Source organism: Leptonotus elevatus, chromosome 4 (assembly GCF_054856555.1).
Source record: "Leptonotus elevatus isolate MCC_2025b chromosome 4, RoL_Lele_1.0, whole genome shotgun sequence".
Lineage (NCBI taxonomy): Eukaryota > Metazoa > Chordata > Actinopteri > Syngnathiformes > Syngnathidae > Leptonotus > Leptonotus elevatus.
In genome coordinates this window covers 20,168,295-20,185,703 of record NC_141242.1, presented here as the reverse complement: position 1 = coordinate 20,185,703, position 17,409 = coordinate 20,168,295, and the positions used below count along the sequence as shown (strand labels likewise).

The 17,409-nt window shown below is 42.6% G+C and overlaps 2 protein-coding genes across 2 annotated transcripts; one reads left to right on the top strand and one right to left on the bottom strand.

Moving 5' to 3' along the window:
* Positions 1–1,031: 1,031 nt before the first annotated feature.
* On the bottom strand, positions 1,032–5,642 carry LOC147175958 (cilia- and flagella-associated protein 20-like). Its single transcript, XM_086073984.1, has 6 exons — positions 5,417–5,642; positions 4,312–4,391; positions 4,113–4,224; positions 3,819–4,007; positions 1,323–1,435; positions 1,032–1,255 (listed from the first exon to the last, which is right to left on the bottom strand). The coding sequence occupies exons 1-6, from the start codon at positions 5,498–5,500 to the stop codon at positions 1,213–1,215; spliced, it is 621 nt and encodes a 206-aa protein (XP_085930110.1). The 5' UTR covers positions 5,501–5,642; the 3' UTR covers positions 1,032–1,212.
* Positions 5,643–10,548: 4,906 nt separating this feature from the next.
* On the top strand, positions 10,549–17,253 carry ces2b (carboxylesterase 2b). The gene is made up of 13 exons (XM_086073467.1): positions 10,549–10,942; positions 11,989–12,181; positions 12,275–12,416; positions 12,615–12,748; positions 14,165–14,318; positions 14,410–14,514; positions 15,313–15,411; positions 15,518–15,661; positions 15,741–15,818; positions 15,903–16,050; positions 16,122–16,271; positions 16,356–16,428; positions 16,524–17,253. Exons 1-13 carry the CDS (start codon positions 10,867–10,869, stop codon positions 16,708–16,710), a joined length of 1,683 nt encoding a protein of 560 aa, XP_085929593.1. The 5' UTR covers positions 10,549–10,866; the 3' UTR covers positions 16,711–17,253.
* Positions 17,254–17,409: the final 156 nt, after the last annotated feature.

The following is a 17,409-nucleotide window of genomic DNA, read 5'->3' as shown; positions in this document are numbered from 1 at the left end:
CAAGTCAGTGGGTAAAATGCAGGCTCTATTTCAGACCTAGGCAAAGTACCACATTTGGCCCGTCTGAAGTCTCTGGCCGACCCTCATAGTAACCAGGAAGTCAAATCAAAACACAAAATAAGCTGTGCTTTTACTTTGAAAATTGTGCTTTTATTTAATGTGCACGAGTGTGGACGCTATTAAAAAGCGAGGTAGCGAGCAAGAGCTATGACTTGTTGCAGTGTTGCCAATTTAACGTTTTTGCTATATATAGTGACTTTTCCTACCCCTCTAGCAACAATTTTTTCAAAAATATAGACTAGCAAAAAATGACAACAGTGGTCCTAATGTTGACAACATTCTTATTTCCTGCACGGTATAGGGAAGAGGGCCAAGAAAATTTGGCTGGATACTGTATGCAAATCTACAGTTTCATACTGTACATATGAGTGTATTAAGTTATAGGTCCAGTGATTGACTTCTCCAGTACAGCATAGCTGCCGGAATGCTCCGGTGAAAAGACTTGACACTTTTTCTGCCTGATGAAGTCCTCTGTTGTGTTTTGGGTCATTGTCTCAGACTCTTGTTGCATGACAAAGCTTCTCCTGATTTGTAAGGATGCATTTTCCTATAAATTTCCAGACAAAATGGTTTTGTAGACTTTAGAATTCCTTCTGCTGATACCATCATGAGTTACATCATTAATAAAGATTAGTGAGCCCCTTCCAGAAGCAGCCATGCAAGCCCGAGCCATGACATTACCTCCACCATGCTTGACAGATGAGCGTTGTGTGTTTTGGATGATAAGCAGATCATTTCTTTCTCCATACTTTGGCTTTTTCACCTTTCCTGAAATTAAGATTAACCTCTACCAAAGTGATGGAACTGGGATTTGCATTTGGGTTTATGAAAATATCTTTGATGTTAATGTTTAAGTCAGTAATCCTGGTCATGGAACATGATGACCTTTGTTGGGTGAGAACTTCATTTTAGTACATCATTCACCAAAAAAGTAGACATTCACACATTTCTAGTTTTAGAATGAATGTGTATTACATTGATTCATAATGTAAATACATCCTAGAGTACACAGAGGAGTGATTTGTTTTAAAACATAAATCCAATAAATGATACAACTAAATAAGAAACATCTTATATTTTCAACTGTGAATATAACAGATTTTTAAAGTTAACCTAACGGCTACACAAAAAATTGTTTTGCTCAAACTTGCTTCAGGTCGGTCGGGGTGCAGCAGGTCGAGGACCTCCCTTTTTGCTGCAAGAAAAAAACAAAAGGTTAAAAACATGTAATTATCCAAATTTCCTTTTCTTTTCTTACCCACCTTCCCTCCTGTTTCTTGACAGGAATAACCAGTTTAAACTCGGGTGGGAGCTCATCCTCCGTGTATTGTTTATCGGTGAAATATACCCTCCTAATGCGACAATTAGCATGAATCTGAAAGAAAACCAGATTGAGATAAAACAGACAATGAGTTTGTTTTTTTAGATGGGTTGTACAGGTTCACTACTATCATGTGTTCCCTGCAACCATACATTAAAGTGAATTTCTCATTTTGACCCATCACATTGCATGCAGAGCTATTGAGTGATTCAGATACCTTCCTCATGAGCAGGGAGTGCAAGAGGGAAATTGAACACCGGGGACCCTAATGTGTTCTAAATCACAATTCCACTTTTAAACAACTGTCCCAAAAGGTGATCAAGAAAGTAAATTAGCTCACATTGCTCAGGAAGAAGTGTTAGGATAAAACGGTGGCATCGAATAGCCTAGAGTTTAACCTAAATATTATGAAAGCACAAAAACGTTGAAACAACTCAACTTAGGTTTCATCTGTTCACACAATAGTTTGTTAGTAGTGTTGTGTAACATCCAGCCACTCCTTAGCAATGTTGTTATTTTTAAATAGAGGAGTGGTTTCCTCAACTGTGTCCTCAAATGATATCCATTCTTGTTAAATACTGTTACAGTATGTGCCATTTTTGTAAATTTTAAGTGGACATTTGAGTATCTACAATATATTGACTGATTTATATTTACATTTGAATTTATAATGAACACGCGTGGCCTAACCTTGCCAGCAAGATTAATTCTCGCGGTATTTGTGAGTTCACAAACTCCGGAGAATACATCTTGTACCGCTCCCGTTGATACGTTTGCAGCCGATCTTTTTCCAAACAGACCAATCAGGCGTTGTTTAGGCAGGACGAAACCAATAAGCGCCGATGGCGGGAGGAAACAAACAAACCTAACAGACCAATGGATGCTGCAATTAATCATGTTCTCGCATAATTACTCAGTTTCTTTGTTGAATTTAAACAGCAAGAGGCGTTTCGTGCATTTGTATCTGGTAAAGAAAAAATGGCAGTTGACCACTTATAGGTAACCTATGATGTGAACTGTGCGAACCTGTAGTGGGTTCTGAAGCTCCCCATGCAATATGTTGTACTGCAGGGGTCAGCAACTAGCGTCCCTCAGGCCATAATTGACCCACCTTTAATTATATCTAGTCCGCCAGATGACATTGTGGTCTTGTCTCTGTATATTATAATGAGCCCTTCTGTTTAAAATGTAATTTATGCTGCTAAAGGCACCCAATTGGCCGCATAACCCATGTGACCATGTACAGCACTTCAATGTAGAAGACTAGAAGTAATGTAGCATCAGGCTATGTGTACATTAATCCAAATTAATCGGCCAATAAAAAACAAATATAGAGAACTAATGTATACACCTCAAAAACGTAAATTTGTGGCCCTGGGTTCCTCTGGGAGCTTTGTACTCAATCGGGTGAGAGGGATCCAGGGACAAAGGTTGCTACAGAAAGAGGACATGATGGAAAATAAAGACCCCAAAAAATGGGGATATAGCATATTGAAAGGCGGGGCTTGTTCCCATTCAGTTGAATGTAACCAGCGCAGTATGTACACTGCTTGCATATATTTTTTAGCACAACCTTCACCATATGAAATTGTAAATATGGTTACGTTAGTATTGTTATAAAACACAATATAATGCTACCTTAGATACTGTATTTGTATTGCTTGGTGGCATGCGGCTGTGTCTCGCTTGCTTGTGTGAAATCTTCTGTACATTTGATTTGTGATGTCGCCACATCTTGCGTTCAAATTTCTAATCGCCATAAAACTGGCCCCTCGTGAAATTTTGTGGTAAAACCTTTTTGAGTGTTCAATCACAGTGTGCCGCAGTCCCTTCATGAATATAGATTACAGGGGTGGGCAAACGCGATCCTCGAGGGCCGGAGTCCTGCAGGTTTTGGATGTTTTCCTTCTTCAACACAGCTGATATATGATCAGCTCATCAGCAAGCTCTGCATAAGCCTGATAATGATCCTGTTGATTGGAATCAGCTTCACTGGAGCAGGGAAACATCCAAAACCTGCAGGACTCCGGCCCTCGAGGACCTAGTTTGCCCACCAATGATATAGAACCAGCTTCAAGAAGAGGTGTGAGGGTGTGATACGAATAGACTACCTCACACTCAAAGCAGTTAAGACATGGTGTCTGCACTTGTGTTGTATTTTGTTGTTTTTATGTTTTACATTGGTTGACTTCTTTTTACACGGTAAGCAATCAAGAATGTAAAAAAAAAAAGGTTTGTTGCTTAAAAATGTGAATCACCTTCACATTTTTCCTGTCATTTTTGTTTCACGACAATTGAAATATTAGAAAGATGGTAACAGTTGGACCCTACCTGAATTGATTGTTCAGTCATTTCTATGTGTACAAGTATTACTTTCTATAGGTTCTTTGGGAGCATTTAGTGATCACTTTCCTCTGCTGTTTATACACACACATACCTGCACACGCTGTGTCTCCACATAACTGGTTCCATAAGCCCTCCTGGTGATGTCTGCCAAGTTGAACTGAAACTGGTTCCAGCGGTCATCAACACTAATTGGCATAGTGCACATAAATGAATTCACTTGCGTCTTGCTGTGGTGATTACTTGCACGAAATCGCCGGCGTAAATTCTGATCATCTAACACCTGGAAGTGGAAAGGGGAGAAAATCAAGAGATTATGGCTCTCCATGAATAGCAATACCGTAATTACTGTATATAATCAACGTGTGTAAAGTGCATGTTTCTGTGCCTGGACTTCAAAGCTGAAATATTTCCTAGTTTTCTTGACGATCATCACAAGAAAAGGCATTTTGATACCAAGTGTCTGCCTGGGGTCAGCGGGACACGTGATGTAGTTGGTACTGTAGAAGCACAGGGATGTCAAAGGTGACATCTGTTGAGCAATGGTGCACTATTTCTGAAGGTTTGAGTTAAAACATCAAACTCACCTAACGTTTGAACCCTCCACCTCCAACACGAGCGAGTTGATGTCATTGTCTGTAACTCGTTTGATATGACCATTCTTCACCTGTGAAACACCCAAAAATGTTATGCTCAACTAGCTTGAGGAATAACAATATTTTAAATTCTTTGTTTAGCAAGAGATGTTCATAAATCCCGACTAACATAAAGGTAGATGTTGAAGCTAATGATTATCACACTCATATAGCTGCATTACAAATGACAGAAATACATAGAGGAATGGATGATTTCCTGATCCTAAATTAATTATGAAAATCCTTAATAAATGTATTCGCTGCACATTATCTACACACACAATCTCATACATACCACTTTGCACTCGTTTTGTATTGTACAGTAGTATTATTGTAGTACAAATGCACTGTCTATATTTATTGCTTGCAATAGGGCTGCTCGATTATTTAAGAAAATATTAATCACGATTATTTTGAAATCCCTATTAGGACGATCATTTATTTTTGTTACAAAACAAGATTTTTTTTTAAATGTAACAATATTAAGACAAAATATTAAGACAAAGAAAATTCTTTAAAACACTATAATTATGCAAGTTCCTTTTGGATGAAACAAAATGTATTAAACTCGTTATTTTAAATAAATAAAAAAGATGCAAATGTATAAATTTAAACAACTCAAAAATTAGTGGTATTTTTTTACGATTTTGCTGCTTTTGTAAATGTGGAGTGTAATAAGTTACTGTAATTGAATTTTAATTAATTGCACAGCCCTCGCTTGCAATATACCAACATGCAAGATGTTTTTTTATGTATCTATTTATTTTTAGCTTCGATTCAAATTTATGTTAACCCCTGTCCTGCTTTTTGGTTTTGGTCGTTGTATATTATTAATAAGAGTGTATATGTGTGAATATGATATCAGTTTACCGACCGCCCCCTGTGACCTTATCGACCAATTGTGACAATAAATAACGGGGTTTTGTTCATGTAATTGTTAACTTCGGCAGTGAGTGTTCCATAATGACATATTGCATAGGCGTCATAAAACGTGCTGCAGGGAGTTTAATAATATAAACAACTAAACCCAGCCCACCGAGATGACCAACTGGCCTACCTTTATATCCCATATCTGAAGAGGTTTGCTGCCGATGCTATATAATATAGACAGAAATCCACCTTGAAAGGTACTTCTAAACATGTTGTGCGTGGTCGGTGCTTTTTACCGACCCGATTGGGTCAAACATCCAGAAGCACGTTTGTTGTTGTGTGTATGCTGTAAGGTCTGCATGCTTGGCAAAAGCACTCAATCAAAGACAGTCACGCACACGTAATCAAAACAAGCACACCTCATACCTTTCAGCCACACGCTGCGCGTCTTGATGGCATATTCGTCATTGTTTCCTTCGTTAATCCATTTATCTTCGTAATATTTACTTGACTCTGGCGAGATTTGACAAAACAGTAACACAGGCAACATTTTTTTCATTTTACTTCCAAAGCTTCGGTTTTCAAAGACCAACATAATAATTAATCTACCAGTGACGAAAATTATTGAGGAGAGAAAAAAAGTAAAGCTGTTTAAATTCCCAAACAAGATAACGCCAGCCTGCTGTAGCAGCGGCTAAACTACGTGACATATGTGGGGAGGACGACGTTCCCGCAAATGCAATGCATGAACATTAAATGAAGTCATTACCTGCTTATTTCTCAACCAATTTTCATGATGTTGCCTTTTTTGTCAACGCCAAAGCGTGTACCGTCATCACATAACTTTATGTTTAAGGTGGGGGAGCAGAAACTTATTTAGACCTATTAAAGGTTATTCCCAGCTCCCTCGTTGTATTTGTACGGCGTTGCACAATGATCCTTGGTCTTTCGGTTTTCTTGCCGTCCACACCAGTACACAGATTAAATGCGCTAGATGTCTTGACCCTCCGATTTTAGCAGCGCTGTAAGCACGCAACTCACGGGGGCGTGTCGTATCTAGTTTTTCATATTTGTAGTTGAACTGATTGGCTGGGGTCTAGCTTTCCTGTGGCAAAGTGCTCACTCTGTAGCCTACTATAAATAAAAATACAGACTATAAATACAGAGGTATAGTAGCCTAATAAAGTAAAAGTAAAAACTATTATTATTATTATTATTATTATTATTATCATTGTTGTATTTATTTATTCATTCATTTTACAGGCAAAGACAATGGGGAGTTGGATGATTTTCCGAACTGGTCATTGGGTGGGGTGGTACACAGTGCTGGTTGTCAGTACAATGGGGAAAAAAACTCTGCACATGAAATACATGCACTGTTTTGTTAACTTATGCACTACTACGGCCACTCCAACCACCACCAAACATTCGCACTGTAATCCAGTGTGTGCGGCATTGGAGTCAATGTGTGTTTAATGTCTTGCCCAAAGACACAACGACACATGACTTGGAGACAGCTGGAATCGAACAGATCACACTTGGGTTATTGTCGAGTGTCGACCCACTAAGCCTCCTGATCCACAGCCGCCACAAATATCATACATTTGTATAGCCTACTATTGGTTAGTTAACCTAAAATAGACTATGTGTATCTTCTGGAAATAGACTCATGTTGCACAATGAAAGTATGTTGAGTGAAATGAATTAATTAATTATAAATGTTTGATTTATAATATTACTAATTAGAAGTGGACAAAATTGCTTTAATTTACTCAGTATGTCTCTGTGGGGAATTTAAGGTGAAGAGGGGTTTTTTCTCTTCACAGTACTGAGAGCAGAGCTCCGTTCCGTTCCGTCTTCAATTCCGCTTATCCGGGGTCGGGTCGCGGGGGCAGCAGGGAAGCCCAGACTTCCCTCTCCCTAGCCACTTCAGCCAGCTCCTCCGATGGGATCCCAAGGCGTTCCCAAGCCAGCCCTGAGACGTAGTCTCTCCAGCGTGTCCTGGGTCGTCCCCGGGGCCTCCTGCCGGTAGGACATGCCCGGAACACCTCCCCAGGGAGGCGCCCAGGAGGCATCCGAACCAGATGCCCCAGCCACCTCAACTGGTTCCTCTCAACGTGGAGGAGTAGCGGCTCGACGCTGAGTCTCTCCCGAATGACCGAGCTTCTCACCCTATCTCTAAGGGAGAGCCCGGCTACCCTGTGGAGGAAACTCATTTCGGCCGCTTGTATCCGGGATCTTGTTCTTTCGGTCACGACCCACAGCTCGTGACCATAGGTGAGGGCAGGAACGTAGATCGACCGGTAAATCGAGAGCTTTGCCTTTCGGCTCAGCTCCTTCTTCACCACAACGGACCGATACAGCGTCCGCATCACTGCAGACGCTGCACCGATCCGTCTGTCGATCTCCCGCTCTAACCTACCCTCAATCGTGAACAAGACCCCAAGATACTTGAACTCCTCCACTTGGGGCAGGACCTCATCCCAAGACCCGCAGAGGGCACTCCACCCTTTTCCGACTGAGGACCATGGTCTCGGATTTGGAGGTGCTGATCCTCATCCCAACCGCTTCACACTCGGCTGCAAACCGCTCCAGCGAGAGCTGGAGATCACGGCTTGAAGAAGCCAACAGCACCACATCATCTGCAAAAAGCAGAGATGCAATGTTGAGGCCACCAAACCGGACCCCCTCGACACTCCGGCTGCGCCTAGAAATTCTGTCCATAAAAATTACGAACGGAATCGGTGACAAAGGGCAACCTTGGCGGAGTCCGACCCTCACAGGAAACGAATTCGACTTACTGCCGGCAATGCGGACCAAACTCTGACATCGGTCGTACAGGGACAGAATAGCCCGTATCAGGGGGCCCGGTACCCCATACTCCCGAAGCACCCCCCACAGGACTCCCCGAGGGACACGGTCAAACGCCTTCTCCAAGTCCACAAAGCACATGTGGACTGGTTGGGCGAACTCCCACGCACCCTCAAGGATCCTGCTGAGGGTGTAGAGCTGGTCCACTGTTCCACGGCCGGGACGAAAACCACACTGCTCCTCCTGAATCCGAGATTCAACTTCCCGACGGATCCTCCTCTGCAGCACCCCCGAATAGACCTTACCTGGGAGGCTGAGGAGTGTGATCCCTCTAAAGTTGGAACACACCCTCCGGTCCCCCTTCTTAAAAAGAGGAACCACCACCCCGGTCTGCCAATCCAGAGGCACTGTCCCTGATGTCCACGCGATGTTGTAGAGACAGACGTGTCAACCACGACAGCCCTACTACATCCAGAGCCTTTAGGAACTCCGGGCGAACCTCATCCACCCCCGAGGCCCTGCCACCGAGAAGCTTTCCAACCACTTCAGTGACTTCGACCCCAGAGATAGGGGGGCCCACCTCAGAGTCCCCAGACCCTGCTTCCTCAAAGGAAGGCGTGTTGGTGGAATTGAGGAGGTCTTCGAAGTATTCTCCCCACCGATTCACGACGTCCCAAGTCGAGGTCAACAGCACCCCATCTCCACTATACACAGTGTTAATGGCGCACTGCTTTCCTCTCCTGAGACGCCGGATGGTGGACCAGAATTTCCTCGAAGCCGTCCGGAAGTCGTTCTCCATGGCCTCACCGAACTCCTCCCATGTCCGAGTTTTTGCCTCAGCGACCACCGAAGCCGCATTCCGCTTGGCCAGCCGGTACCTGTCAGCAGCCTCCGGAGTCCCACAGGCCAAAAAGGCCCAATAGGACTCCTTCTTCAGCTTGACGGCATCCCTTACCAGCGGGTTCGAGGATTTCCGCCCCGACAGGCACCAACCCCCTTACGGCCACAGCTCCGATCGGCCGCTTCAACAATGGAAGCACGGAACATGGTCCATTCGGACTCAACGTCCCCCGCCTCCCCCGGGACAACGGAGAAGCTCTGCCGGAGGTGGGCGTTGAAACTCTTTCTGACAGGGGATTCTGTCAGACGTTCCCAGCAGACCCTCACAATACGTTTGGGCCTGCCTGGTCGGACCAGCATCTTACCCCGCCATCGGAGCAAACACACCACCAGGTGGTGATCAGTTGACAGCTCCGCCCCTCTCTTAACCCGAGTGTCCAACACATACGGCCGCAAATCCGATGACACGACTACAAAGTCGATCATCGAACTGCGGCCTAGGGTGTCCTGGTGCCAAGTGCACATATGGACACCCTTGTGCTTGAACATGGTGTTCGTTATGGTCAGTCCGTGACGAGCACAGAAGTCCAACAACAAAACACCGCTCGGGTTTCGATCGGGGGGGCCGTTCCTCCCAATCACGCCCCTCCAGGTCTCACTGTCATTACCCACGTGAGCGTTGAAGTCCCCCAGCAGAACGAGGGAGTCCCCGGGGGGAGCGCTCTCCAGCACACCCTCCAAGGACTCCAGAAAGGGTGAGTATTCTGAGCTGTTGTTCGGTGCATAAGCACAAACAACAGTCAGGACCCGTCCCCCCACCCGTAGGCGGAGGGAGGCTACCCTCTCGTTCACCGGGGTAAACCCCACCGCACAGGCGCCCAGCCGGGGGGCAATGAGTATGCCCACACCTGCTCTGCGCCTCTCACCGTGGGCAACTCCAGAGTGGAAGAGGGTCCAGCCCCTCTCGAGAGGATTGGTACCAGAACCCAAGCCGTGTGTGGAGGTGAGTCCGACTATATCTAGTCGGAACTTCTCAGCCTCACACATCAGCTCGGGCTCCTTCCCTGTCAGAGAGGTGACATTCCATGTCCCCAGAACTAGCTTCAGTAGCCAAGGGTCGGACCGCCAAGGCCCCCGCCTTTGGCTGCCACCCAACTCACTGCGCACCCGACCCCTTTGGCCCCTTCCACCGGTGGTGAGCCCATGGGAAGGGGGACCCACATTGCCTTTTCGGGCTGTACCCGGCCGGGCCCCATGGGTGTAGGCCCGGCCACCAGACGCTCGCCTTCGAGCCCCACCTCCAGGCCTAGCTCCAGAGGGGGGCCCCGGTGACCCGCGTCCGGGCATGGGAAACGAAGATCCAAAGTTTGTATTCATCATTGGGGTCCTTTGAGCCATGCTTTGTCTGGTCCCTCACCAGAGAGAGCAGAGCGAATGTGTTAATTAGATTCCTTTGTTTAAACTGGGGCCAGCAGGTCTGCTTTGGAAAAACAACTCAAATTCTTATCTGCTCTGAAAACAACATAATTGTAGGAGGGGGAAGTTTGGTGAGTGTATTGATGTATCATGTGACTGTCTGGGAAGGAGAAGAACGGCTGAGGATTGGACGAAGAAGACGGGGAGGGGTTTGAAGAATCACGAAATGATATTGGTGACTTGCTCATAAGCTTATGTAAAATAAATCCTGATTTCACCGATCTCATTGTCTGAGTTTGATAATCAACATTGTGAACACGGGAAAACATAAAATTGTTTTTCTAACATGAGCAAGTTGAAGCAAGGAAGGAAGCATTGAGTAAGTTGAAGAGGAAGCGGGGGCTGGGGTATTGTGAATTCAGGACGAGCAGGTTGCACTCTCTTTCTGACAAAAGAGCAACAAAGGCACCACAGCACAAGTATGCGCAGAGGGCAAAGGGCAGCTGACTTGAGTGCACCTCTTCACAACGCCTCAAGCACAGCGTTGACGTTCACACGACCAGCCGCACCATGAAGTTCCGTGGAGAGGAAATGCTTTGCTTTCTTTCAGCTCTGTTCTATTTCTGTGTTGCAGCAGAACGTGACGGTGAGTGACATGATCAGGACAACCATTTCATGTGAAACTTCATTTGAGTATCTTTCATTGTTGCCTTACACTACATGGAACTGCATTCAAATATCTTAAAGCATAATCTACTGCAGTTGATCTTCCTTGTGTTTTGCCAATCCAGCAGCAACCAGTTACATAAAATGATTGTTTTTGTTCTCACACTCATGCAGAAACAAAATTATCTGTTTTTATACTGTCGTTTTTATGTTTCGTTACTTTGTGTGATGACAGATGCATAATATTCAGGATTAAGCTAAACTATTTCCATAACTATATATATTTGTTAATTACAGTAATGAAGTAATTGCATCACCAGTCACCTATGTACCACTAACCTGACTTGCGCAATATGAAGTTGTGGGATTTTCCATTACTGTGCATCTGTTCACATCAATCATGTATTGACTGAATGAAGTTTTAAACTGACTGGATGTTTATTTTAAGGCTGCATAATGTTCAAAGTGTGAAATAGTCTTAAAAAGATCAAACCAGTAAATTATGTGTTGTCATTATGAAGGTATATTGTTTGGTTTCTGCTCTAGTAATCATTTGATCAGTAGCCTACTTCACTGGTTCCCAATCCCGGTCCTCCAGTACCCCTATCCAGCCTGTTTTCCATGTCTCCTTCCACCAACACAGCTGAGGATTTATCAGGCTTCATGCAGAGCTTGCTAATTAGTTGATCGTTTGGAACACCTGTGTTGCCTGTAGAAGGCATGGAAAACAGGCTGGATAGGGGTACTCGAGGACCCAGTTGAGAACCAATGGCCTACTTGACACCTCTATTACTCCAGTGGTAACATGACCTGCAGGGGGAGGTTTGTTTTGTTTTGTTTTTCCACGTACGTCACCTGATATGCCCTCATAGCAACAAGTCCAAGCACCAGTCAGTGATATCAAGTCAGATGATGTAACATATCAATAAATGAGTTCAGATTTGCCTTACTTCAAGTGTGAGTTGGCTGTTTATGATCAATTTTTAATTACATAAGGATTCTGACTCTGCACTTTGACCTTGACAGCACCTGTTGTCCACACGGAGCTTGGCAGCTTGAAAGGGGAGTATGCAAGTGTAAAAGGGAAGGAGACGGGCGCCTACGCCTACCTGAGTGTCCCATTTGCCAAGCCACCCGTCGGCCCTGGTCTGAGACTGGCTCCACCCCAGAAAGTGGAGGCATGGCAGGGAGTGAGAGATGCCAGCAGGCAACCACCAATGTAAGAATTACTGTGCTCCAATTGTATGATACTGCTCGTGGGAGAAATGTGTCATCTCTCACTTTTATATATGCAAACAATTTATTTCTTCAGGTGCATTCAATATAGACAGTTCCTTATAGATCTGCTGCAGATGATGGATGGCATAGCAGAAGAAGTTCCGGATGTTTCAGAGGACTGCCTTTACCTCAACATTTATACTCCTGCAAACAAAGCTCTTGATGCTAAGCTTCCAGTAAGAAATATCTGCTGCTACAATTCGCTGTTAGGGAGGCCTCAATAGTTATTCTATGTTTTACTTGTACGCAAGATTCAGTTTGAATGATGATGTTATGACCAGTTTGACTGTCCATAACTATTCATATCTAGCGTAAATTGAAATCTGACTTAAACCTGTTCAGAATGTATTTGTGGCTCGTTTTTGTTTGACCAGGTCATGGCATGGATCCATGGTGGAGGCTTTACATTGGGATCAGCTTCAGTGTATGATGGATCCGCCCTTGCTGCTTACCAGGATGTGGTTGTGGTGTTGATCCAATATCGCTTGGGAGTTTTGGGCTTTCTCAGGTACACTGACATTTTTAAAGTAGGAAATACAATGAATCCGCTCATCCTGGTTATAGGATCGTCAGGAGGAGCCTATCTCAACTGATTTTGGGCAAGAGGCTGTATACACACTTGATTGATCGCTTTGGTTACCAGATCACCAAACATCCAATCATAGTCACATTCAAAACAATGTGTTAAGGCAGGGGGGGGGGGGGGGGGTCCAATATTTTTTTTTGATTTGAGGGCCACATACAGAAAAACGGAAGGATACAAGGGCTACTTTAACATTTTCTTAATTTAATCTAATCAATCAGGCAAGCAATTATATATAGTTTCTATTTTCTAGTAATTTCGAAAAATTGCTATATAACAGCTTTCCGCTAAATGTGATAACGCAAATAGAATCGGATTTTCAAGATTTTTCTAAATCCACCCCTGCACTGAACAATAACCAAATATTATCTCCAGATTCTGAACCAAAACAAAACCAAACTGTAGTAAGCTGACCCTTTTTCAGTTACTTGAGCATGATTAATGTTCTTAAGTTGGAACTTGATGCAGAGCACAGAGTGGAAGAAATATGGCATTTTAGAGTTTTGAAATTGTGTATTTATTTTAGTGGTAAATAGTTTACTGTATTTGTATATTTTCATATTAGGTAAGATCTACAGTATATAAATCAATTTATTCGTAGGTGCGGCACCTATTTTTTGACACCCTCCTTTCTCACACTGCCCACTTTCAGCCTTTTTTTTCTTTTTTACTAGCCATTTTTAGCAACAGTATATGCCGCGAGCCGTTAAAAAAAATGGACGCAGGGCCACAATCCGCAAATGGCCCTGGGCAATAGTTGGACACCACTGTGTTAAGGTTTTGCATGGTTGATGACCCAAGTGCAGGGAAGCAGGATGCAAGACAGGAGTGCCATCCAAAAATAATTTTATTTGAAAAGAACAAAAAGACAACCAAGGTACAGAGTACAATCAAAAGACTAAAATCAAGTCCAAAAATAAGATTCAAAGTAGCAAAGAAACACTAAGATAAGGCTTGACACGTGGACATGATAACTGGAACCAGGAACCAATGACATGTCATGGCACCAATGGGCAATTTAGCATGTACGTTGATGGACTGGAGGAAATACCCAAGAAAACCTATGCACGCACAGGAAGAACATGCACACTTGAGGTAGGACCAGATTAGATTGCCTTTTTGTATGAGAGTCTGCAAACTCCAGTGGATTGCAGTTTATATTGTTCTCTTTCCTAAATTTTTCTTTTCTTAAAACCACGTCAAAGCTGCTAAGATAGCTTTGTGAAAAAGCGAAGTGTGGACTTTGTAGGATAGTTTCTCACCCCAAATATTGTATGACCTTAGAGGTGTTTTGATATGTGAGCAACAATCATAACTTGTGGTCATGTATGTCTTATATAGCACAGGAGATGAGCATCTGCCTGGTAACTTTGGCCTGCTGGACCAGGTTGAAGCCCTCCGCTGGATCCAAAAGCACATTGCCAACTTTGGAGGAGACCCAACCTCGGTCACCGTTTTCGGCGAGTCTGCTGGTGGAGTGAGCGTTTCCCTGTTGGTAAGAATTAATCAGCTGATACGTCAGCATTCTGAAATTCTTTATTGTGGTCACAGGGGATTTGATGCACTGATTTTTGGTTTATAAACAGCTTCTATCACCATTATCCAATGGCCTGATCCATCGAGCCATTGCTGAAAGTGGAAGTGCTGCAATGGATGCATTGATCTCAAATGATCCTCTACAAATAGCACAGGTTGATTCTAATTCTAAAATCCACATAGTGTGGTGTCAATATACAGTGCCTTGCGAAAGTATTAGCTCCTCTTTAACTTTTTGACATTTTGACACATTTCAGGTTTCAAGCATGAATATATAATTTTTATTTTTTTGTGACAAATCAACACCAAATGGCACATAATTGTAAAGTGGAACAAAATGTATATGCTATTTTAAACAAAACTTATAAGTAGAATGCGCAAAAATATTCACCCATATACACCTCCCGAGTTAATACTTTGTAGAACCTAGAATAATAATAATGCTTTAAACCTCTCCACAACTTTATCCCAGAACTGCCTGCTATGTTCCTTCGTCTTCATGATGCTTTTTGCTTCCCAATATTCTTTCCACAGATCTCAGAGAGAAGATATATTTATACTCAGATTAGTTTACACACAGGCTGTACTGTATTTATCATCATCAGTCATTTTGGTCAACATTGGATTATTCAGAAATCATCAGAGAACTTTTCCAGTCAGTTGGCTGCACTCAGAGAAAAGGGGGTGACAAATTTAGCACAACCTTCTTTTCAGTTACTTATTTGTGAAAATACATTTAAAACAGTTTAAAACAGTGGATACATTTTCACTTCACGAGTGTGTCACACTTGGTGATTCTTCACAACAAAAAAACAAAAGCCAATCTTTGTTTGAACTTCAATCTTTGAAGCCTGAAATGTGACAAAAGGTTAAAAAAATCAAGGGGGATTGGGATTGCATTCGCAAGGCACTGTAAAACTTGTAACTGATGAATTCTTGTTATGCATCTTCAGGTTGTGGCTAATGCATCTGGATGTAGCATTGAAAGCACACAGGCGATTGCTTCCTGCTTGAGAAACGTTGATATTGACCCTTTTTTGACTTTAGCACAGGTATGCAAAACATATCAACTCAGAATTTGTGTAAAAGACGAACTGGTGTCAAAATTCATGACAGGTTGCCCTGTTTTTGTCCCTTATTTAAAATGTCTTTTCTCAGGACCCAACAATAAGACTTTCTATAAATGCAGATGGACATTTCCTGACAAAACCAATAAACGAGCTATTAGAGAAGCATGAAATTCAGAATGTCCCGTTCATGACTGGCGTAAATGATGATGAAGGTGGCTGGTTAATTCCTACCGTAAGTGTGACAAATATGTTTCTGCAATCTCTAAACTCCACTCATTAAAATCATATCACATCTTCCCTTTTTCCTACAGTTCATGGCTCCTCCAAACTGGACTGAAGGAATGGACCGGGAGCAGGTTGTAAACACAATGTCGTTCTTCATCTCCAATGTAAGACTCTGAGTCTTGATGCTATAGTATTACTTTCCTTCACCATTCTGACTTTTTCTTAAAAGTGCCATTTATGTTTTTCAGGTCAATGAATCCACTGTCATCGATTTGATGGTAGAGGAATATATTGGAGCTGGAGAAGATCGTGAGAAAAATAGAGATGGTTTTACCGAGTTCTTTGGGGACTTTTTGTTCAACATTCCTGCCCTTAAGGTTGCAAATGCTCACAGAGGTACAATGAGTACACAAACATTTCCCATCAATTTGTGTATGGCAACCTACTGTAGACTCTTCTATCTGTAGATGCAGGTGCCCGCGTGTACTTGTATGAGTACCAGCATCCGCTTCATTTCATGAGGGCAAAAAGGCCAAGCTTTGTTAAGTGTGACCATGGAGATGAAATCCTTACAGTTTTAGGGTTTTGCTTTACAAAACACCAGATTCGACTAAATGGTGAGACCTTATTTGACATGTTAAAAAATAGGCAATGTTTACTTAGAGTAGCATACAGTGTTTCACCAAGGCTCTTTGTTTTAGCTACATGCCTAGAGGAGGAAGAACAACTTAGTCGAACGATGATGGCCTACTGGGGCAACTTTGCTCGGACAGGGTAATTACCCAAAATTCCTTTTTATTTAATGCAGATATAATCAGAGTGAAACAAATAATAAGACAAGCTTGTCTGTACTGTTTGCATTCATGTAGGTCACCTAATGGAGATGGCCTTGCTCACTGGCCTATATATGGAACAGAAGAGAAGTACCTCGCAATAAGTGCAAAGGAGCAGGTCACCTTTCAGCACCTGAAGAAGAATCGTTTTGTCTTTATGACTCAGATCTTCCCAGAGAAGGTTCGACTACATAAGGAGAAGATTAAGCGCAGTGAACTTTAGAAGATTTGCGCCCCCCCCCCCACCCAATTTTTAGCCTATCAGCTTCAGCTTGCATCATTTTGATTCGTTCATTAAAAGACAAGTGTGTAGGATTTAGTGCCATCTAGTGGCTACCACCAGAGACTAACAACGCTCATTAAGTTCTTCTCCTTCATGTATCCATAGCAGATAGATGGCGGCGAAACATGTCTCCTGGAAGGTGCGATGCGACCTATGTAATATAATTAGCAATTACACGACCTACTATTAAAAAAAATAATAATAATAATATTTTTTAGATTGAACTTTTTTTCATATTCAAAATCAAATATTGGAATTCATAGTTGTTTTTTAAATGAATTATCAGTTCATCACTCAATGGCGCAAAATACTACACACCGTTTTTTTTTCAAGTTTTAATGCAGTGATTCTTTGCGGCATACAATAAGCTAATTGTTAAACTCATTTTCAGTGTCTTAACCAAGCAGCACGATGCATTATGAGAATTATGTCCCGGTCCACTTCTCAAAAATGTAACATTTTAATTAAATCAATTAAACATTGTGTGGCATGTTTTATTCTTCATATTAAATATCCTTACGTAAACACAATGAAAATGTTGTACCTCAACAAGTGACTGTAGAAACCTAACGTGTGAAAAGAATGGCTTTTTGGATAATACTGTCAATTATGATAATGGTGTAGTGTAAGATACTAGGA